At 40.1% G+C, this 23846-nt stretch overlaps 1 protein-coding gene across 1 annotated transcript in view; it reads left to right on the top strand.

Annotated features, from left to right (window-relative positions):
- The first annotated feature begins 1184 nt into the window (after positions 1-1184).
- The window catches only part of stim2b (stromal interaction molecule 2b), a 239247-nt gene continuing 216585 nt past the window's right edge, over positions 1185-23846 (top strand). The window contains exon 1 of the mRNA XM_028802000.2: positions 1185-2515. Coding sequence (XP_028657833.1) covers positions 2386-2515 — 130 coding nt within the window. The 5' untranslated portion in view covers positions 1185-2385. The remainder of the gene's footprint in view (positions 2516-23846) is intronic.

Raw genomic sequence — 23846 nt, 5'->3', positions numbered from 1 at the left:
AATATAAAGAACGTTTCATTTACGTTAACACTTCAAAACTTTTAAAAGTACAAAACTGCACACAAATACTGTTAATAATATTTAAATAAGAAAAACCTTTTTGTATAGTTTGTCAACATATTGTAATAGTGGCAAATAAGCACTTTTTTATTTTAACAAGTTAGTAAATGTATGTGTAGTGTAACATTCGGGTGAGTTAGGGGAGTTAGTAACTGTATTGGAAGTCGGATGAGTTTTCTGTCGCTTATGTGCTTCATCATAGAGACAGATATCATATTTCTGTTTTTTAAATATTTTGTAACAGAGGTGACTGGGGCGTATGATAGAGATTTGCTCAGACTGCCACACCACTGTTTGTACTGGCAGGCATAAGAGCCAGGTAGGCACGCACCATCTTTCTAATCGCTCGTACTGACTAGGATCTGTTTTGCTGACAGGAGCAGCTGTCGGAGGTATAAAAGAGAAACATACTTTATATGAAATTTACAAGTTGAACTGATCTCTCGCAAGCTAAATCTGAAACAGTAAACTATAACTGCGTGTGAAATGCGAGAGGAAACATCCAATCCTGGCATAGCGCAGCCTGCAGTATCATCTGCGCCGCTCAGCTTGCAGCAGTCGAGCGCGCTACTTCCGTTCTCACAGAGCTCGTCATGCGCAGCCTACCAGCAGCAATGGCTGCGAAAAAGCGGAAGTGGTTCGCCGAGTTAAAGCGATGGCCGACTAATGGCATTGAGCGGGTCAGGGATTTACAGGATGTCCTTACGACGCACATACAAGATAAACAGAACACGAAAGACCGCATTTTTATAGAAGAGGTTTGGCACAGTTTCACACATACGAAATGCGTGGCGTAGTACTTGGCGATGACACGCTGAAAAGCCGCGCGCGGGGCATTTTTAAAACTCCCCCTTTTCATTTCGTTTACCCAATCACGGCTTGACATGTCGAAGCACCAAAACCAATAGGGAATGCCGACAAATGCGGAGAAACTTGTCTTTTATAATACAGTCAGTGTGTGTAGCCGGAGAATCGTACAGTACGATATGACTGTACGTGCGGGGCTCTTTGATGCTGGTGGGGTGAAGTTGTCGGTTGTTTTGCTGGCTTGATATTGTAGCTCCACACGTGTTGGTTGGTGGCGCCACCGTCTTCTTAAGTAATTAAGAGCCACAGCTCCCATTACGTACGCACGGACGCACGCACACACACACGCACTCCAACTCCTAATTCATTGTGCGGTCCTAAGGCTTCTTCCCAGACTGGACATTCAATTCCTGCTGCTGATGTCAGCTTATTTGCATATCGACTTCCGCCCCGATCCTTCACTTCTGTATCAGGCTGCGCAGCGGAATCTGTGCGTGGATGGGTTACTTGGCGATCTCGCATCTCGATTTCAACTTTTACAAATCTCCACAGGATTGGAATCAGATTGCTTTTAAAGTTTTTTTTTCTCTTACTGGTGACTGTTGATGCGTGAGCGTGGACAATCACTGATTACTTCCAATGTACACTTTAAAGGAGGATCCGGTATGGGCATTTAAATAAAGAGGAAGACCTGTACTCTAGTGAGTGTTCGATATGCTCAGGCATCACTGGAGTTGGGGGGGTCTTCATATCTGGAGATACCATGCATATCTTGCCTTAATGAAGTCGTAGGAAGGGGGAATACTACACTTGTTGACACGAAGGCACGATTCATTTGGATTTCCTCTGAGGTGACGCGTCTCGTTTTTTTGGGGGGGTTTTCTTACTTTATTCATTTCGCCTTACCGTGAGAAACTGCTCGTTTAATCGACAAGGATGTTTTGCACTTGTAAGTCAAGTTGAAGGATACAGGTCTGTGCGGAAGTGTTTCTTTTTCGTGCATGGTGCTTCTATATAGGATTATTACAGCTATTGAATGCTAACCAACCTGGAGGATCCACTGCTGGACTGGAAGGAGTAAGCAGGCATGCTTGTCCCAAGACGGCACCGGAGTAAGATCACTTGGATGACTTGAGTTCGGAAGTCTTAAAAAAACAATAATGCGCACTTTCAATTTTATCGCTTCGCGTATGCACAACGGTGTTGACTGCCTTCCAACTTCCTTAGCCTGACTTGAATGCTTTATATACACGACCAATATGCTTTGCTCTTACCTGAGGTATACCCTGATCGCCGAAAACTCGGCGATTTTTCATGTATAACAGAAGCGAGCTTCTGGATTGCTTTTCTTTCTTTTTTTCTTTTCATTCTTTTTATTGATCGGAGAGTGGATTTTTTTTTCTGGAGACGCAGGATTACGGAGACCGCGTGGCAATTCTGTATCTTTGTTTTTTTTCTGTTATTGACACTTTTATCCAACAATAAATAAAAAGGTAATCGAAGGCTGAATTTCCGACGATGATTTACGTCATTCAACCTGCAGCTTTGCTCACATACGGACTCCTCGTTTCTGCGGTGTTTGGATCTGATGTGCTTTTTAATGACCAGACAAGAAGAGTGGCTCCAGACAGCTCAGCCATCCTTACAGGTAACGGTTTATTGTTGTACTTATTGTGTGCGGTGCAATACTCCAAATTAACCGTATTTGAAATGAAACATTGGTGCTAAAGGCCAGGCGTTGGAGGTTTCGGGCTTATGCTTCCGTTGTTGGTCTTTGATCACAATGGGAGCCGTCATACTGTTCCGATTGTCATCGGATTTGGGTGGGGGGGTTGCTCTTACAATGCGCACTAGCAGATTTGTGCATTGCTGCAAAATACCGGCACACGCACAAATGGATTGCACAAGCTTCGAGAAAAGGCGCTGCGGATGCCATGCGCCAAGAGCAAGCGTCTTGTACGTCGCTATTTCAGTCCAAAGTCAGGCGCTGGGAATGTTGATTCCTTCAGCAACAAGTCGGCGGTGTACATTTACCCTTGTGCCTCCCAGAATCGTATCCCATTTTTTTCAATTTTTTTTTTCCCTTCTGGTTGACTTGAACTCTTATGTATGCTGTGTGATCGGTGCTGTTAGCGCGGATTTGGGCGGCATAGATATTGCAGAATCTGTCTCTTTTATTTTATTCTTTAGTATTTCTTTCTATACATTGGATTAATTAGTGTTAAGTCTGATAATCTGCGTGTTACTTAAAGCAAGCTGTGTACCTTTTGCCTTCTCCACATTTGGTTAAAACCAAATAAGCAGAAGCCGCAGGGAGTCATATTTTTGGCTAGACCTGATGAGATTCGGAATGGAGTCCTGCACAGTTTACATTGCAAATTAAATGGGCGTATTCAAACCATCACAGTCCTTATTATGAATAGCAGCACTGGCAGACCTTTGGACATGGATGGCTTCACCTTCATCTGTGGCTGACAGGTTGGCATTGGAAACCCTAAATGCCAAGATGGTGTCTGTCTGGCTGGTATAAGTCAAGTCGACTGAGATCAATTAGTGGTCATGTTGGGTTATTCAAATGATGGCGGGTCACAGCTTCTAGGGGTTGAGCTTGTCTTAATGGCACTAAGTTGCATTCCACACATCACAATCAAAATTATGAAGTAACATACAGTATATGTAGTTATGTGGCGACCAAGAAAAGTGTTAAAACGTAGTTTTGATTTACTTTATATTTTAGACCAGTAATGGCGCACTGCACATTAAGTGCAGTGAATACACTTGACTTGAGCATTCATAGTTTTCATCCTCTTTCTCTGTATGTTTAGCATTCGTTTGCTCAGATGTTGATGTGCTTGCTGCTTCCTGAGCAGCTCTTCTTTTCTCCACCCTAGCGGCCCGCTTCTTCTCTTCTTTCGTCAGCATCTTTTTGCGTTAAAACTGATTAAGTCAGTTTTTGGGTTGCAATTACTTAGTACATTTTCTTTAATTTTTCACTTAAGCTGGCATTTAAGTCTTCAACCTGCCTCAAGAATGATTTAAGATAAAAAAGAGGTAGGGGAAGTGACGGCAAAGGGATGAGAACGGCGCCCGTACACCTGCACCGCATGGCCACCCTGCTGGTGGCTGCCGAGAGTTGATTCTACAATAAAATAAAATAAAAAGCGGAATAACATTGGAGGTCAATCATCACCCCAAAAGCGGATAGTAGACATCATGTAGTATAGAGTTGATTCTACAATAAAATAAAATAAAAAGCGGAATAACATTGGAGGTCAATCATCACCCCAAAAGCGGATAGTAGACGTCATGTAGTATACAGTATGTATTCCAAATTTCAGGTTAATAGTTCAAACAATTTACAAGCTACAGGTGATTTAAAATCCTGGACAGACAAACGAAAAGCCACAGTAGCGTATTATATATAAAGATTTTTCAAAGTAGCCACCCTCAGCCTTGATGACAGCTTTGCATACTCATCTCTCAAATGAGCTTCACGAGGTAGCCACCAACAATTCAGTTTCCACATATCCTGAGCACTTGTGTGTCTGCTGTTCCTTCACTTTCCAGTTCAGTTCATCCTCAGCTGTCGCCGTTAGGTTTAGGTCAGTTGAATGTAGAAGCCAGGTCATCTACTGCAGCACTCCATCACTCTCCTCCTTTACCATATGAGATCTTACATTGCTTGGTGGTGTGTTTTAGGTCATTGTCCTGTTTAAAACAAAATGTGACAGTCCAAATAAGTGCAAGCCAGATGGGATGGTGTGTCACTGCAGAATGTTGTGGTAGCCATGCTTTTACTCTGAATAAATCACTGGTGTTGCCCTCAAACATCTTCTTCCATGTATCATGGTGGGAACCGCTTATACAGATAGAATCTATTTCACCTTCTTTTTGAGTCAAGAAGACGGAACCCAAAGTCTCAGATCTGGGTTTATTGCACTATAAGACAGATTCCCATTGGCCTTATTTACACAACAGTGCTTCTTGGTCCAAGCAAGACTGTGGCTACAGTATTTGTCTTCTTCAGTAGTGGTTGCATTAATGTTTCATGGAGACCTTATTCAAGCAGTCTTCTCTGAACAGTAGATTCTGAGATGTGTCTGTTGTTGAACTCCATGAAGCATTTATTTGAACTCTAAAGTTCAGTTTGCTGATTTCTGATGACAGTGATTGTAATAAACTTACATTCTGCAGCAGAGATTACTCTTGGTCAGTCCTTCCAGTAGCAGTCCTCTCAAGCATTGGCTTCAGTGTAGCACTTAGTGGTTTTTGAGACTGCACTTTCTGCAACTTAAGATTTTCTGGAACAAATGACTTTTATTTTTTAAAGTTACTATGCCCTATTGTTTCTGTTTGCTATATTGAGCTATTCTTGCCATGTTATGGAATTCTATGACCAGAAATAATGGCGTCCTACTAAACAGGGCTATTCATACCTTGGCATAACTCAACTAATCCGTTCAAATGCATTCATGAGGAATTAAATTGTACTGTATCCACCAGGGGCCAGAGCAGCACCCCAAACCTCCATACACAGGTTTGCAACACAGTCCTGGGTTCAGATATAAGGTGTTTATTCCACACAGTACCTGCATAGGGTTCCACTTTTCTCTTTTTCAGGCTGTACAATGAAGTAATAAGTTTTTCTGCTCCTTCCACTCTGTTCACTTTGTCTCATCCACCTCCTTGCGACTTTGACTACTCATGCAAGAAACCCAGCTTCTTTTATGCCAGACCCAGGTGGTTGGGGGGTTTACATGCCCCTGGGATGAAGACGCCCTCTGTCCTTCTGTGTAGGCCTCCCTTATGAGAAAGGCACCTGCATCCATACTGGTTGGGACACTATTCCTTCCCTGTCTTTCTTTTGCAGCCTGCGTTCCTGGCAGGGAACCATCTTCCATCTTGTTTGGGATGCCGGTCCATCCAGCATGTCACTCACACCACAAAGTAACTCTAAAGAGGCACACACAATAATTGGGATGATTTAATGGTTTGCAATTTCACTAAAGTTTCAAATGAAAGGAAAAGGGGCTTTTAAAAAATGTAACTTTCAAAAGAAATTCATATGTTGGCATGACGTTTACTTTGTATAATTTTGGTAGAAACACATGTCAAGAACATAAACACAATGTGGATAAATGTCTGTAAACCAGTCCTTATGGTTTTCATTTAAAGTAGACTCTATCTGATTATTTGAAGTTTGATTTATTTAGGTGAAACTTTAATCTAAAATAACACAATGAAAGGCATCTTGTTATGTTCATGTAATGTACGGTATACAGTTTGTACATTTTTATGTTTCCAACAAATGGCCTGAAACCTGCATATTTGTTTGATTGGCGACCCCTAATGGGCCCTATGTGGGTGTGTGCATTGATGTGCCCTACGATGGACCGGCACTCCATCCACATTTAGTTTCTGCATCGCAATTATGCTGCCAAAATTGGTTCCATTATCCCCTTGACACTGAATTGGATTAAGAATGTGGTGTCATGTTTGATCCAAAGTGACATAAAGTTGCATTGTACAGTTACTTCTCTTTAGTCATTCGTCTCCTGACTGATCTCCATATCTGTATTTCTACACTTGTTGCACTTGCTAGCTGGGATTGTTTTTGCTAGGTCATAGAATGTTTTCATCACTAATTCTTCTGTCATATACAAATGTCAGTAGCTAAACTGTAGAATGGTCATAGTGGAGCACACATTTGTAGTGGGGACCCACAAAGTAAATCAGTTTACAAAATCCTGATGACAGGAGTGCTTGGCCCCTGGGTTTATGTATCCATGTATTGCATGACCCCTTACATTTCAGAAGGAGAATCAGAGTACTCACAGTGCTCTTTAGAAATATAGTATAATGTGCAATTTTGGATTTTTGGTGCTGTTTTTTTCATTTAAACATTTTAAAAGGAATAAAATTAATGTTTGGGTTCACAAATTTGATGGAATGTCCTTATAGTTCATGCTAGGGAAAAGTAGGTAATTTCTTTGGACTCACTCTATAGCTTTCAGGGTTTGCCCAGAGTTCTGTTATTGTTTCCATCAATTTTCAAACCTATTTAAATTGGTGTAATGTCTTGGGAGACTATCGTCAAGTGCAAAGCAGGAACCAACTGTGGATGAGCTGCTTATCTAAACGCCCAGGACCCTGTGAAGAGATGGTCCATATAGATGGTGACTGGGCTGGGATTTCAGTGCCGTTCTTTTGAAGGTGTGATGCAGTAGTGCCGTCAGTGTTAAATTCTTTTTATTTTTCTTTCTCACTGCCAACTTTTCCTAGCATATGGAGTCATCTAGCAGTTAATGTAACCACATTAACTACTGTGTTAGGTACTGTATATTGTAAAAAGGTTTTTGAATGAATAATATGAATCTTGATCCATCTCAAACTCTTGTCAAATGTATTTATTACTGAAAATGTCTTTGTTTTTGACTTTTAAAGGTCCACAGAGTCCTTTTTTTTAATAAAAGTACATTAGACACTACAGTGAGTGATGTTGTGCAAAGTCATGATGCAGTGTGCCTGCTCTGAGCGCCATCATACCAGTCATACAAATTATGGAATAAAATACATCACTAATAAATAGACTTGATTTTGAAGAAATCTTTTATACTTCTTATACTACATCTTTTATAGTCTCGGACACAACACAAGCATATGACTAGATTAAAGGACTCCAGTGAATGGATGGGTGGATGTGGCACACATGACATTCTAATGCATGTCATCTTCAGTCCTAGAGTTCCTCAAGGTCCAGATTGATTTGTCATTCTTTATTTTGTATGACTTCATTAAGAGCAAGTAATGCGGTATTGCAATATTAGCCTAAACCTCATACAAACATCACATTTAATTTTAGATGTCACCTCATGCTATTAGGAATTACAGTTGTGGTCAATGCTATCTGCACCATTGCTTTCTAAGTATGTCGTATACAATATCTTTAGAAATAATTGGAAATGTACCAACTTTTGAGCATCAATGTACCAGCTTTTGAGCATGTCCAAAGTTACACAACAAAAATATGTATGTTTAACTTGCATGTAGTGTTTTTTTCACAGATAAAAAAGAGAAAATAAGACCTGGACAGTATTAAAGGCAACCTTCACCAATGTTTGATTGCATGGCCATAGCAAGGATGACCACCTCCAAACATTTCTTGTAGCCACTTATAAGCTTCTTGCACATTTCTGCTAATAGTTTCTCCAAGTCTTCAGTTGGTGACCATGTCCTGACCTGGAATTTCTTCCAGCTTTTGAGCTTTGTTCCATTTGAAATGGGGGAAAATAGAATTTTCAGTTGGAGTGCCCCCTCAATTTGGATTTCCAACTTGAAAACTTGGGGCTGGTCTGTCAAATCCAAGTTTGTCTGACTTCAGATTATGATGACAATCTAAAATGGAGATGTGAACAGCAAACATTAGTGAAAGATGTAGAATTATACTGTTTTTAATTACTTCTGTCTATCTGTGTCATTAATTCATTCACACACACAGTATTGTCCAGCTTCTATCTATGGACCTGTTGCTGTGGTTTTTGGATGCACAAAATACCACATAATGCTTTGCTATTGCCTATTATTTATTCTGACGGAGCAAGCTCAACAAAGGTTTTCCTGGACGTGTCCCTATTGGTTTTCCCAATCTTTTACTGGAAGGAAGTCAACTTGGGTGTGACGTCATTCTCAGGTCCAAAGTAAACGGAACACAGCAGATGTTCTTTCTAAAGCTTTTCAGTCGTATTGAGGTCAGAACTCATTGCTGGCCATTTTAGCACAGTTCATTTTTTTCCTTTTTAAACATTCCTTTGTACTTCTGGATGTTTGTTTCAGGTCATTGCCCTGCTGGAGGACCCGTGCCCAAATGTAGTTTTATGGTATTAAACGCTCTGGTATTCCTCAGATTTCACGATTCCCTTAATATGTTCAAGGCCTCCAGTACCAGAGGCAGGAAAGCAGCCCCACAACATTATGAAAACTCTACCACGTATAATTGTGAGCAGGATGTACTTTTCCTTATAAGCTTCATTTTGCAGCTTGTAAAGAAACTGCTTTTCTGCACTGCCGGAGAACTCCATTGAAACCATCACTCCAGGTAGCTGCAGGTTAGCTTTTAAATTCTTTGGGTATTTTATACTGTGCTTTTTCTCAACAATTTGCACCATCCTCAAAAGACATCTTTCATTAATTTTCTTCTTTCCCCTCTTGACCTGAGTTATTATTGATAGACTGATCAGCAGCAAACTTCTTAATAACATGGCAAATTGTGAAAAAAAGCAGGATTGGCATTATCTCTGGATAAATCCATATACCTTTTTGCATTTTTAGATTTGGTGATAATAGTTTTTCTGATGGCCTCAAACAGCTCTTTTATCTTGATCATTGTCAGTAGGGAACAGTTAGTGAAAGTGGCCTTTTTTAAGCATTAAAGTGATCACTTATTGAGTAATTCATATCACATGAGTACTGACAATTTATTGCAGGTAAGTCTATTTTCACTACAACAACAAAAAATTCTTCCCATCAAACTCAGGTCAGGTCAGGTTGGGGAGCATGCACTGGTATAGCACATTGCCGCACCCACCACATGACGAAATAGCTCGGGTTCCTGGTTGGCAAACCCCCAGGAAGACACGTGGTCCAGTCCCTCTCTCCGGAAATTACCCTCTATGTGCCGCAGCCAGGTGTTATGTGGATGTCCATTTGGGCTGGTCCAGCCACTCGAGTCCTCAACAGTGAGGATCTGCGAGCTGGGAATCGCACCTCAAGGCTGTAGTGCCATAACTGATGCTTCCACACAATGCAGGTAATGTGCCTCATTCGGGACTCAATGAGCAACTGCTCATTCAACAAAAAGTCAAACCAGTGGTACCCAAAGATTCTCTGAAGAGACACCGTACTGAAGGAGTTCAGTCTTCGTCTCTGGTCACTGGATAGCGTCCATGTCTCATAACCATATAGAAAGACATGAAGCACCAGGACTCTAAAGACTTCAACCTTAGAACTTTTGCAGTGATATCTGGAGCACCACACACCCTTTCCAGCGACCTCATGACCCATCCCCCCCCATGCTCTCCCAATCTGTCTACTGACTTCATAGGCAGGCATCAGCACTGTCAGGCATCATGTAAACTGGCTGTCAGAATGTGGTGAGGTTGTGATACTGTGCAGAAAATTCATCATGGAATCGTGTAATTTGTCACACTCTGTGATTACTAGTTGTGTAATCTGATATGCTTAAGTTAATAAGATCCAGTAGCCGCAGTTGTTAAGTTTGATGTGCTCTCTGACTAGAATTGTGCAGTGTTCCACTTGCTTAAGTCACAGACTCTTTTGACTTAAGGCCTTAATTAAGAAATTTGGTATCTACCGTAGTATGTCTGTCAAGAGCAGCGGTCCTCAATCACGGTCCTGGAGGGCCACAGTGGCTGCAGCTTTTTCTTCCAGCCAGTTTCCTAATTAGAAGACGATCCTTGCTGATAATTAAACTTGGTATTTAACTATTTGGCTTGTTAGTGCGTTCATTCATTCAAGGGAAATGTTAATTGCACTGTCGAGTTTCCTTTTCTGAGGACATTATCAATATGTTTTGTGGACCAGAACAGATATAAACTTAACGATCCTTCCTATTCCCCTCTCATTTATTTATTTAGTTTTTTTAACACAGATACTTCATGGTGCACATGCACAGGTTTAAAAGGAAGCCCTTTATCTGGAGAGCTGCTGGTTTATTGGTTATCTGCATTTCATTATTAAGTAATGTCTGATTAGTTAAACAGGGAACAATTAAAACTTAAATGCAGCTGCTAAAAACTAAAATAGGCAATTAAGGGTTCTGAATTGTAACAGGCCAGATAACTAAAATCCCAAGAACTGTATTGCTTTATGGGTTCAAATGAAGAAAATGGTTGAAGTGAAAACCTGCAGCCACTGCAGACCTCCAAAGCTGTAATTGAGGACCTCTGATCAACAATGTAACTAAGATTTGCCTTTGGCATATGAAAGCGTTAACAAGGCCTAGAGTTAAATAGCAAGTTTCATTATCAGCAAGAGCCGAGTTTTAATTGGGGAAACTGGCTGGAATGAAAACCTGTAGCTGCCGCGGCCCTCCAGGACTGTGATTGAGGACCCCTGGTCAAGAGCATCATTACAAAAATGTTTGACTTAAACAGATATTTGTTTTGTAGTGCTGCAAGTGTACAATATAGACCTTAGTATGGGAATAGTAACACGTCATAGTTTTCTGTGCCTCCAGTTTTTCTGAACTTTTGGAACATTATAGGCTTTTAATGGGGTCTCCAAGTGCTAAAAGTGAAATAAATGTCTAGCATTGATTTGTAACATATTAGCCAAATTTAGTCACTCCTCAATAATGGGTAACAACTTCTGCCCTCTTTTTTTGTGAATATTGGTGTTTTTTGTTTATTTAAATATTTCTATATGTTTAGGTTATTCCTTGCATTTTGTTTATCAGTATTGTTTTTAAAGTGTCTGGCATCTTGGCACAGTGTCTCACAGATGCAGCATTATCAAATTCAATTCTTGTTTGCTTTTGAAGATAAGTTGTCCTTTGTTATTAGAAATGAAACTATGAAGTGGCCAAATGTTTCTGTTCACCAGTTGGTCACTATTATATATTGTTTGTGTTGTCATTAGTACAAAGTTTATGTCTGAATTTTGAAAAACAATACACAAAAACATTATTTAATAGAAAATTGCTGATCGAGCAAAGAGGACGTAAAAAAAAACAACTGTATGTGTTTCCCATTTTATCACTGTTTTAAGAGGGGGTGTCGGAGGAGAGATCGCGTTTCCTTGGGGTGTGTTCAGCCCCCCTCTTCACAACGCGAGCAGCAGAGACATGAAGTGGTTGGCATGTAGTGAGGGAGGGGGGGGTAGGTGAGCAAAGCAAGCAGGGGGTAACAATAAAACACACCATGCCTTGCTGACCATCAGGGACTTCCTATATAATGTTACCCTGTTCTACCTGGCGATGTGGTTTGCCTGCCCAAGTGACACCCTTCACATCTCTGTTCCAAACTTCAAATTAATGACATCACAGTCAGTTACTTTTCCCAGCATTCCTCCAGACCTCATCTAAAATTACCTTCCACTCCTAATTTCATTGCATTCCTGTGTGTACTTTTTAGTAAAGAATATGAACATATTACACACATTTGAGTATACCTGCCCAAAGTAAGTATTGGAAGCTTACATTTGCCACATATGTCTCATCTTTCTGCTTGGGTGAAGAGTGTTTGCTATTCACTTGACTTCTTGCCGAATACTATCACATTAATAAATAGGCCACCGTCAAACTAAATGATTAAAAGTCTGAGAGCATGTCACATTTAGTGACTGCAGTTGTCGGATTTCATTACTTTGAAGATGTCAGATTACACAACTTGGAATCACGGGAAATGATGGATAATACAAGGTGGGGCAGAAATAACTCCCACATTTCGAAAAATCACTGTGGGGTCCCCAAAGCAGGTAGAGGGGTGCAGTCTGTTCCGTTAGGTAGGGTACATAAAAAAGTTTTCAGTTGTCACCATTACATGGTCGCGTGAGCATCGAGGCTTTGTAGTGGAGGCTTTTTTCAAAAATGGCAAATCTGTAACTGCAACGCAGAGGGCGTTTCGCACGCGGTTCGGTTTACGTGCTACTGAAAGTGTTCCAGACCAGAAAACGATTTTGCTGTGGGTACAAAGAGTAAGGGCAACAGGATCTGCACTGAAGGGGGTACCTCAAGGCCGAGGTTTTCAAACATCGTCCTCGGTCCTTGGACCAACTAAAGGAGGCCATTCAAGAAGAAACTGAAGGAATTTCGCCCGACATGCTAGTGAGAGTGATGGAAAACTTTCAAGAACGGCTCCAAATGTGTATCAGCCGTCAAGGCCACCATTTGGACGATATAATTTTTAAAACTTAAAGTAAAAAAACTTTTTTATATCTACATTTGGGGAAAAAAAAAGTTTTTGGTGATACCTTGTACCATTTTTTTTTCAATCCCCCTTTGAAATGTGGGAGTTATTTCTGCCCCACCCTGTACGACTTCCTCACAACTTGTAAGTCCAGTTACAAATTTCCAAAGTATTGTGATCTTGCTGCATTTTGACTTCCAATGAACATGCAGCCTGGCTATACAAATTCTTTGTAAATATGGTAAGTTGATCCAAAATCTCAACCTAGTTCCATTCTGTTGCTGTACAACAAACATGAGAAATCAGAAGGAAGAGCCTCTAGTCTGTTTGCAGAATCCAAAACACCAACCTTTTCTTTCTTCTCCCATGGCGCACGTGTGTAAGGTTATATGATCACAATCTGATATTTGGTTGCATGCCTGTCAGGTAATGCTTGTAGTTGGTTGGCAGACATCCATCTTGCCCTCTTAGTTGCGAGAAACAGATCATAGATATAGTACATACCAAATAATGCAAAGAGTACACAACACGTGTTTTGCCCTTATTGGGGCTCATTTGGTGTATGCACTTCCTTGCTTCCCCTTGCGGGAATTGAAACTACACCCTGTGAAGTAAGCAAACCAGCCTCTGTGGTGGAACGTCTGAGGCTTTGCATGTTGGAGAATCTCCTCACAGGCTCGATAGCGGTATAACCTGCTGGGAGGAGAGGGGGCAGTGTTGCTAACATTCTCTTCTCCTTCTCTCCCTGCAGCACTGAGAAACCGCCCAGTGAGGGCACTTAGCCCCACCCTTTCTGGTTCCCTAGCTATAAGAAATCTGGCTGCCCAGAAAGAGGCATCTTCCTGAGCAACCTGCTGGATGGAGCTCCTGTCAGACCCTCAATCTGTAGTTAGAGCAGAACCCATTTGTTTAATTTGACCCTGAGGGTGAAAAGCATAAATGCCAAGAATTGTCTTGTTGGATGTTTTCAGTTAATTATAATAATTATAATATATAGACTGAGCGAGAGATAAAGAATTTGGAATAAAATGTATAACAAATTAGTGCTTGAATGTTTCAACTTTATTTTCATATAAACTTGCACAAATATAAATAGTAGAAATGAAAGAACACAGAAATAATGGAAAATCATCCCTTTTTTGCATTATTACAAAGAAAATTAACCTTTTTGGTCATGATGCCTATTAGGTGATGAAATGCTGTCAATACACATTGAGTCATTAGAATGTCAGTATCATTTCTGCAAAATATAAGGCTTATTTGTACCCATTACAGTAGATTATTTTCCTAATTTAATTTTCCCTGACTGTAGTAAACTCACCTATTAAATCCCTGAAATCCATATAGTCAGCGAGTTCCTTTTCAATCGATGTCATGTATAATAATGTTAAAATCTCTCATGAGACATACTTAGTCTTAAAAATTGTACACAGAGTAGTCCCTGTTTGATTTTTAAAAAGTATTTTTTTAAATGCAACCTTGATTTCAGATGATTGATTTTTTTTTGTTGCCCCCATTTTGCAGTGAACTTCACCAGTTCTTTTTATGTGGTGGGTGTACCCAGCTGATTGCAGTGGCTGTGGCTGCAGTAAATTGAATCTCTGGAACTGTTTGAAGCTGTGCACAAGAAAGTGAAGGTCAGCATTTGAGCTGGCAAAGATGATGATAATGTTCTTGGCATCCACAAGAAGGCTGCAAGTAATTCGCAACTGCACTGATAGACAGGGGAAGGGAGATTCCCGGTAACTGAACTGGGAAAAGGAGTGCTGTCAGAGGGCACACTCTTTTATAATGACCTTTCTGAGTGCATGTGGGGGCAAAGTGAATGATAACTTTCATTGAGGTGGGTATGGATCAGGATTGCATTTTGCACTTAAACTGGTAGGACAACATGTTGTTGATTGGTTTCATAGAGTCCTCACCCTGGAAGAGTCTACAGATTTGCCTATAAAATCTTCTTACTTGGACTTGAATAAATGAGAGAAAGATGTATATATGACAGTTTCCTGGCTTAACTTAATTTTTTTTATATATCTGTGGGTAAGGAATTGGCATGGTCTCTTCATATCTTTGTGGCTTTTTCTCTTTTTTTTCTCCTACAATGTTTGAAGGCTAATTTTTAATTTAAATGGGCCTTGTGAGAGTATGACCGTGTGCATGAATGGGTGCTTGTGATGGTTTAGAACCATGTCTAGTGTTAGGGATTGACCCTACACACACAGTGCTACTGCCTTGCTTTGTGCTGCTGAGGAAGGCTGTGGTAGTCAATGACTTGTTTAAAATTTGCTTAAAGACAAATAATGAGTCAGATATGGGGACTGGAAAGGCAGTGTTGCAGTTTTAAGTTTTTGTACTCTTATTATGGCCTAGATGGGGAGTATGTTTTTCCTTGTTTTGGTTGTTTCTCCCTCTGCAACCGTGTGTATTGCAATTTTATTTATTGTGTGTGTGTGTGTGTGTTGTAACCAACAGGGCCATCGAGCCCCAAACCCCAGACACAATAGCACCCAACACAACCATGGGTTTAAATATTGTCCCAGTGCCAGGGCATAGCCTGTTGTGATCACTTCAGGGTCAGGTGGAAATCTGCAAGAGTGGGGACCATAAATCCCTGTAGCAGCCCCTGATGGCACCCGCAAAAACTCAACAGGGCTGCTCCACACCACTACAGTTCCCAGCATGACCTGCAGGTGTCCATATGGGTGCTGAAGCCCAGGGATGTTGCCATCTCACAGACTAGGGGAGCAGATAGTCCTGAGAATCTGCCTCCTGACCGGGAAAGGTACCACTAAGCAACCTTGTTGGAGTTGCCGTCCACCCATATCTTTCCTTTAAAAAGGCCTCCCGGCCAGATAAGAAACCCTTTTCTTTTTCTTGAAATGTCCGACTATGAACTGTCCTCCTTGAAATAAGAAGACAAGTCAGCGTTCATGGTTACAACCCAGCAAGGTGCTACCACAATTCTGGAATCCAGTCAAACCCAAAAACAACAAATTTCTCAACTCACAAAAGCAGAGACATTGATAGAGAGGCATTGTGAATGATGGCTGGGACACCTAGCAGTAACAACAGGGTCACCATTTAAAAAACACATAAAACTTTGCTTTCTCTCCTTAACCATAACAATGTGAGATATGATAAAGAATTGACATCCGAGCTGGGAATCCCTGTTTAATTGCTGAAAACATAACAGTTTTCTCGTTAAATTAAGGAAGGATAAACTTCAGGTTCACAGTTCTGAGAAGGAGGACAGATTAAGTGGATTGGTTGGTCAGATGATGACACATTTTTGTCTGGGACTTCTTTTCTTTGGAGGTTGTCAATAGAGGTGGAGTGTTGTTGCATGGGCTTTCCTCAAGCATGGGAATGGAAGCAGAAACTGTAAGAAACAATGCAGTCACGCCTCTCAAATCACTACCACCATCACTACCACCACCAACAACAATAATTATTTCAATAGCACATTTTCATACAAAGAATCTAGCTCAAAGTACTAAATGTCACCATGCTGACATGTTTGAAAATACATATCTGTGCCTGCTTGTAACTGTTTACGTTGAACTTTGCAGACACTAGTTTTCCTTTTCTTGGAATTAATAACTACATGTAATGTGAATTTAGTGGTTCAAGGTACGGTGCAGAGTGAATAAGGACTCAGTATTAGACTTGTGTTTCAGTGTGTCTTACGATAGTAGTTCACCACATTTTTTTTTTCACTTTCCCTTGCCAAACTCCAGTTCTAGACCACTGATTTTCTTTAGCTGTCACTTTTTCCTATCAGGGGCTTGTTGGATATTGTATTCAAACTTGATTGTACTGTTTTAATTACAGAATCCTTTTTTTTGTTAACCTTTTTATATAGTGCACAGTTTGCTTTGCAAAATAGACCACTGTACCAAAATTTGTATGTGCTCCTAAGATGAATTTAAATACTCTCTGACAATCAGCCATTTTAAATAGAAAGGCACTTGTTGTGAATATAATATCAGTTATTGTGAGTCAACTCAGACAAGAAAAACGTGTTCAGTGAGCCGCGTGATGGTGTATTAATTAGTGCTGGCTAGTGGTTTGACTTCAGCTCTCCAGGAGACTGGGTTTGAATCTCTGCCCAGTCGCTGTGTTGGGTTCCGTGGCAGTGCAGGTGTAAAGTAGGTTTGTGTAGGTGTGCAGATATTCTTCATGCGGGACTTTGCTAATTGTGTTTAACCTGCAAGCAAGAGATCAGTGTAGCTGTCCGTTATCTGGCTGCTACGGGGTGGTTGGCACACCTTCAGTCACTTGGGGGTAAAAGGGGTCTATAAGCAAGAATAAGAAATGAAAAAAAGAGCAAAGAGAGAAAATGAGAACATGAGAGGTGTCAAGATCAATTTGGAAAGGAGGCAGTGACACTGTGTGTGTAGGGTCACTCCATAAGCTAAGCTAAGCTAAGCATCAGGTAGGAGCAGAAGTGGCCAGTCACTCTGGTGTGATCCCTCGGACACCAAGGAATAGCAATGGGGACACAAGCTGAGAAGGCTAATCCGAGTTTGCCAGTGTCTTGTCTCTCACGGCTGATAATACCTTGTGAGTGAGCAGAAAAGATGAGGTTGAGGATACACACACTAAAGCTTGATTTTAACCTGTGTTTTGGATTATTTATTGCAGATTTGAACCTCCACATGAACACTGCTTTTATCCTGGGTTATTTATGTATTGAAAGAAGCAATGCACTTTTTGGACACAGTTTTGGAAAAAAAAGCACTTTACACAGTTTTTGCGCCACACTTGTTGTTCTGTGTTCATTCGCTCTAGTCCATCTTGGTTCATGACTATCGATAACTTTGGTTCAAGGAAGGGTATGCCAATCTGTGTGTAGCTAGCAAGTTCTCTCGTTGACCTCCAATAAGATTCAGGTTAATGAAGAGGGCACTCTAAGTTGGCATGGTGTGAGTTGAGTGAGTGTTTTTTGTGTGACCTGTGGTGGACACCTACACTACCCACAGTTGGCTTATACCCTGTATCCAGTGGCACAGCCTGTAAGGGGATTAAGTGTACTGTATTTGATGATAAATGATGAAATGACATGTCGGTCACATTGACTATGGTTGAGTAATACAACTATCTTCATATAACACAGCACGTCAGATGTTCAATGTTAACCCTTTTGGCCCTGGATTTTCTATTTTTATGGGAAAAATTATTTTGTGAGATATTCTACCTTTGGGGTGTCTAGGAAGCTCAAAAATTAAAAAAAAAAAAAATATCACTATTATTATACAATAGCTAACGAATACTTCAGTCTTCTTGAGGAAATAAAATTGAAAGTGTTGTGCATAGTTCTGAAGCGTCCATTTTCACTTCTGTGTTTCTCGGACTGTATGCCAATCTCTCCAGTCTGCACTAATAGTAGCATGCCCAGTTCCAACGGCTGCAAACGTTACCTGTGCTTTACAAAAACGGCTGCATATTTATTTACTAGTAATAGGATGTCCAGGCCAAAAGGGTTAAGGATGTCAACTTGAATTTACTTTCTTTATAAATCAGGGAATCCCCATGTTTATTGCTAGTCCTGGTCTGCTATATGTTCTCTCTTTCTCTTAAACAGAAAGAAGCATTTGGTTTATTACATATCAGTAAGCAGCCGGAGCAGAACAGAAGCCAAGAAAAACCCAAACACATAAAAGCTGAATGAAATACACATACACACTCGGGTAAAGGAAAAAATAATGATATATTTTTTTTTTTGTGAGCTATTTTTATCATTGTCTATGACAATAAATGCATTGGTTTGTAGGTGGTAAAGGTTTCAACTACAGTAATGTTTAAACAGAAGGCCTTGTTTGGTAAAATGCAGTGTGTTGGAGGCAAAAACCCACATCCTCTTTTTGCTTGTTACTATTTGTGTACACTGGTGCTCATGCTGACCCACGCTATTGATTCATTGTAATCTGTATTTTTAAAAATGCATAGTTGGGTAGTTGCTGTCAGAACTAAACAGATTTTTCAGAGCTCATTTTCACATTTTGTCTATGTGTGGTTTGCACTGCTGTCTCAAGTCCTGGCCTGGTCACTGCTTGTGTGGATCTTTGCGTGTTCTCCTCCTCTTTTTCTCTACTTGCTTTTTTTTCTTCTGCATGAGTGTGTCAGGTTGATTGGTGACTCCAAATGAAACTCCTATTAGTATACTTGACTTGAGGCTGTGTCCTGAGATGGACTGTGCCCAACCATGACTGGCTGCTGCATTGCACCCAATGCTGTCTGAATAGACTCTGGATAACCATGACCAGAAACTGGACATTTGGATAGCTTATAACTTATTGAAGAGATTAGAAAGATTTTTTTTTTAATTTATCTTTATTCTTGCACCATTTAGGCTGGCACCCTGTCCCGAGTTTACTCCTGCATTGCACCCTATGGTAGCTGGTATAGGCTCCAGCCCCTGCCAACCCTAGTCTAGACTAAGCAAGTTAAAAAAAAAACCTAACTTTTAAGCATATTAAGAGTATATTTAATATTTTAGTGTGCAATGGACAACTAGCCTTTTGATTCCAATACCAGCCTGTTTTAATATAAGTTTGTAGATACGTCAGACACAAAAGTGGAATTAAATGGCTACACCAGTCTTGAACTCAGCAATGTGATAATAGACAGCAGTCCTAATGTGGAGAGGAAAAGATAAATAAGAAAGAAAGCTTGGTAAAGACTCTACATTCTAGCATTGTTCATCCTGTCTCAGTAAAACTTTCAAGCTCTTATCATGTCATTGTAATTTTTTTGCCAATTTTTGAGTTATGGTTTTTGTCTTACCCATTTTTGAGTAGACTTGCCTCATTTTTTTGTATGCCTGCATCGTTATGTTTTTGATCGCTGTGTGTTTTTTTCCCCTTATCTGTTTGACTATGGACTGTAACAAAGCATCTAGGATTTTTAGTGATAAGTGAAAAAGAGAAGTTTTTGTATGCCTATGAATTGAGAAAACTGACACTAAAATTTGTTTTGCAATTGAGAAATGTAAAGTTTTTTGGTGGGGGCATAAAACATATTACATATTGCTTCCTAAAGCCTCATGTACACTTCCATTTTTACTGGTTTTTTTTTTCTTTCTCCGAGCTGCACAATGCCGATAATTGATAACACATTCTGTGTACTCCCCATATGGAACGCAGCCCTCCCCCAGTTACCTTGCAACTGCCCTTTCCTATTTCTTGATTCCTGCAGATGACATTGCGGATATGCACACTCAAAGTGCTGTGGAGCTTCATCTTTCATTTCTGTCTCTGATGCAACTTCAGCATTGCGGTCATCAGAATTGTCATTGTAATTGGCAAAGTTGGCATCGTAAAACCTGAACAATCACAAAATGGGGCTGACGGCTCACTCCGCATGACAGGGAATGAGTCTGGTGATGTTTTTTTTTGGTCATTTTTTTTCTAGCGATCTTTATGTAATTTCTAAATGACTTACAGACTCTGCCGGGAAAAAAACACTTCCAGCTAGGAACTAAACACTTCTTATGTCAATGGCACAGATTTTTGCTGGAGACAGAACACTACTTATTTTGCAGATTGTTTTGTGAAGTGAAACACTGACTTTCATAGCAAATCATTACACTTATCACTACTGCTTGTCCTGTCTGCACTCTAACCCTGCTGCCAGCCAAGCTTTACAAGGTGGTGTGCTGCACTGCAGTCCTTCAGCTTATCTTTTTTTCCCCTTTCTATGGACACAACATTGTCTCTCTGGAGTAAAAGCTGAGGGCAGCAGTATAATACACTCCCTTTAAAGCGCTGCTGGCAGTACAAGTGCAGAACTGGATGAGCAGGCAAGTCATGATAAACAGGTAAAACCTAGATGTTAAAGTTCATAATCCAAGATGCAAGCCAAAAAAATTGGGAGTGGTCTCCCCTAGACTTTCTTGATATGGGGGAGTAAACTGCAAGACAGTGATTATATTTTTATGTTATGTACATTAAAGAACCATCAACAACAAATCAAATCAAATTAATAATATATTGAACAATTATTATAAAAGTAAAGTTGAATAAATCGGACTCTGCAGCTGCATGAATAAAGAAGTACCACTCCCGGTTATCAGAAATAGCCCAAAAGTTGATAGAAATCTACATTTTGTACCTAATACTTGCATATAAAATTTGGTTGATCTAAGAGAAAGCGTACTCAGAGTTATCGTGTTTACATGCACACACACAGACAAACACACAGACTTAATTCCAAAAATGGTATTTTCACACTCAGGGGGTCTAAAACATTGAGATTCATCAAAATGAATGAACACAAAATGAATGAACACAACGAATGACAATGAATTTTTGAACTTCGTATACAAGAAAGTAAAAACAAGCACAAAAGACATATTCAGAAAATGGCAAAGATCATACAACTGCAAGATTCACAAAATATATGAAGGGAGCTTGAAAAGAGGCGTTTGCAGATTCAGAAGTGAATAACTGTTGATTGAAAAGCTTTTGCTAAATTCCGTGTTTTATTTATCTTACCATCATCTCACTACAGAACATTTGTCAAACTTTGTTACAGTGAAAAAAAAATGCAGTAGTCTATTGGACTCTTAATATCCTTGAACTCACTTAATCCACGTCAGGGTTGTGCAGTCAGACCATTAATGCTGTCAAAATGACTAACCTGTCTGGAAACTGAGTCTTGCAGTGATTTTGTTGCTTGGTTTATGTCTAGTGAAATAAAAGGTGACACAAGAGCAGAGGTAAAAAAAAAAAAAAAAAACAATTCCCGTAGATTTTCATTGTATATAGGGGGGCATCACCCCAAAAAAATGTTAACACCACACTTGGGCTGCAGCGTCCAGGACCCACAGTACATGCTAATGACATCAGTGTGTTTCCAGGGGAGAAAAAGCTCAATTATTCCTGCATTTGATCTTCATTACTGTAGTAATTGGGCTTGAAGTATGATGCTGTTCTTTATAAGCAGACAACACATACTTGGAGGCATTGCTGCAGAAGGTCATTATGCATATGCAAAGATCATCTTTCTTTAGTAAATGACTTACATACTCTGAGAAATGAAAATTAGCAAGATACAGATAAAATCTGATAATACTGTAGCTAATATCCAAAAATATATAAGGCGGTCTAGTTGGTTTTTGTGAGTTTCTTTTTTCTTTCTATTTTTTGCATTAGGTGTTTAAAAGTAGCTTTTTACATGTGGCATGGTGTAACCTCGCCCAAATGCCTTGCAGAAATTTAGGAACGAGTTTCCACACCAGAACTAGGAAGAAACCTCAAAGGACCAGAGGGACAAGTCTCAGGGCAAGGTGGTGTCAGGTATCTGGCCTGATGGACTTCAGAAAAATAGTCTTTGTTTTAGTTTAATTATGAGTGCAGTGCGAAACAGGCTCTGTGTTTAGGGTGCAAAGAAATAAGGACACATATTTGAATTTAATTGCTTCACATCCTAAAAGACAAGTTAGATTAGTTATTAACTTCATATTTGTTCTGTATGTGTAAATTTGAACAGAGCTGATTCCTGTCTTACACCCTGTACTGCAGGGATGGGCCATAACTAACATGGCCATGATTAAATGAGATTAGAAAATAGATCAGTAGATACAGTAAGAGTGTATAGGTATAGAATTATGCAGGATGTGCATCACCAATCAAGAGAAAAGCCTAACTTGTCTTCTTCCTCTGAGGTGTGACTAAGGCAGTCTGGGATTCCTTCCTGACACTCTAAATTTGAAAGTTCGGGATCGATGGTGTTTTGTCCCCATAGGGTTGCCAGTGTTCAGTTAGAGTGTTACGTTGGTCGGGTTAATTTGGGGGCAGTGCCTGAAACTGAATATTCTCTTTCACTCCAAAATTGGGGGTGGCACAGTGGTAATGCTGTTCCCTTCCAGTAAAGAGGCCAGTTGTCCCGGGTCCTCCCTGCGTGGAATTTGCGTGTTTTCCATGGGCCTGTGTGGATTTCCTCCAGGTGCTCTGGTTTCCTCCCGCCTTCCAAAGACATGCTGGTTCAGTGGACTGGTGATACTAAATTGGCAATAGTGTATGGTTGAGGTGTATGTGTGTGTTCGCCCTGCGATGGACTGTTGCCCCGTCCAGGATTTGTTCCTGATGTGCACCGTATGATAGCTGGGATAGGCTCCAGCAACCCTCGAGACCTGTTCAGGAGTAAGTGGGTTAGAAAATAACTGACTGACTTCAAAAGTGACAATGCTACTTGATTTAAATGGTCACCACGATGAGGGCATCGTGCAGGCTTGAGCTAGGAGACAGTAAGCAATATGAGAAGCAGTAAGAGTGTCTAGACTTTTGAAGAAAAGGACTATTGCATATAACAACAAAACATTAAATACGTCAAAACTTATGTAAACTTTTTTGCTTACTGTGCAGCAGCAAAATGTTTGCAGACCTTTTACAGTGCGAGTCCTTCCAACGCTCTGGCCAATTCAGTATGAATAGAGACTAAAACTTTGAGAAAAATGCAAACTGATGCAAATGACAAAGACAAACAACTATCACATTATGCAGCCTTCTTGAAGGAAATCCTGTATTTGGATCCTTTATTTGTCAGGAAATGGTTGGTGCCTTCAGGCTCTTATCTCTATTAAGCTGTTATTATGAAGCTGTTTATTTGAACAACACACAACAAAACTTCAAACTTTTGATTTTTTAAAATTCTAATACTTCAAAGAATAAGCAAATGGATCATTAATCGGACTGTGATGCATTTATGCATACTTTCTGGGAGCAGTTAAATAAATGTAGGACACTCTGCTGTTGGATTATGTAACTTGCAGTGTAATCGGAATTCAGACTCACTTCATTTTACACTTTTCAGGTGATCAATTTGTCCATGGGCTTCTTTTACATAGCAGCACTCATCCTCCTACCATAACAAAAGCCAAGTATTAAGGGCACTGAGAGACAGTACTTTATATTTGTTGTTTTTAGTAAGGGCTTTGGCCATGACTTGAAATTCTTGCTCTATAAAACACAGTGGTGAATTGGTTAAAATTTTCTCTTCCCGGTCCTTCCATTTCAAGTTTACAGCCAAGCAGTACAATTTTCTGTATGAGGT

The sequence above is a fragment of the Erpetoichthys calabaricus genome, chromosome 5 (assembly GCF_900747795.2).
Source record: "Erpetoichthys calabaricus chromosome 5, fErpCal1.3, whole genome shotgun sequence".
NCBI classification, from domain to species: domain Eukaryota; kingdom Metazoa; phylum Chordata; class Cladistia; order Polypteriformes; family Polypteridae; genus Erpetoichthys; species Erpetoichthys calabaricus.
The sequence above is the reverse complement of the archived record's forward strand: the minus strand, read 5'-3'. Positions and strand labels throughout refer to the sequence as shown.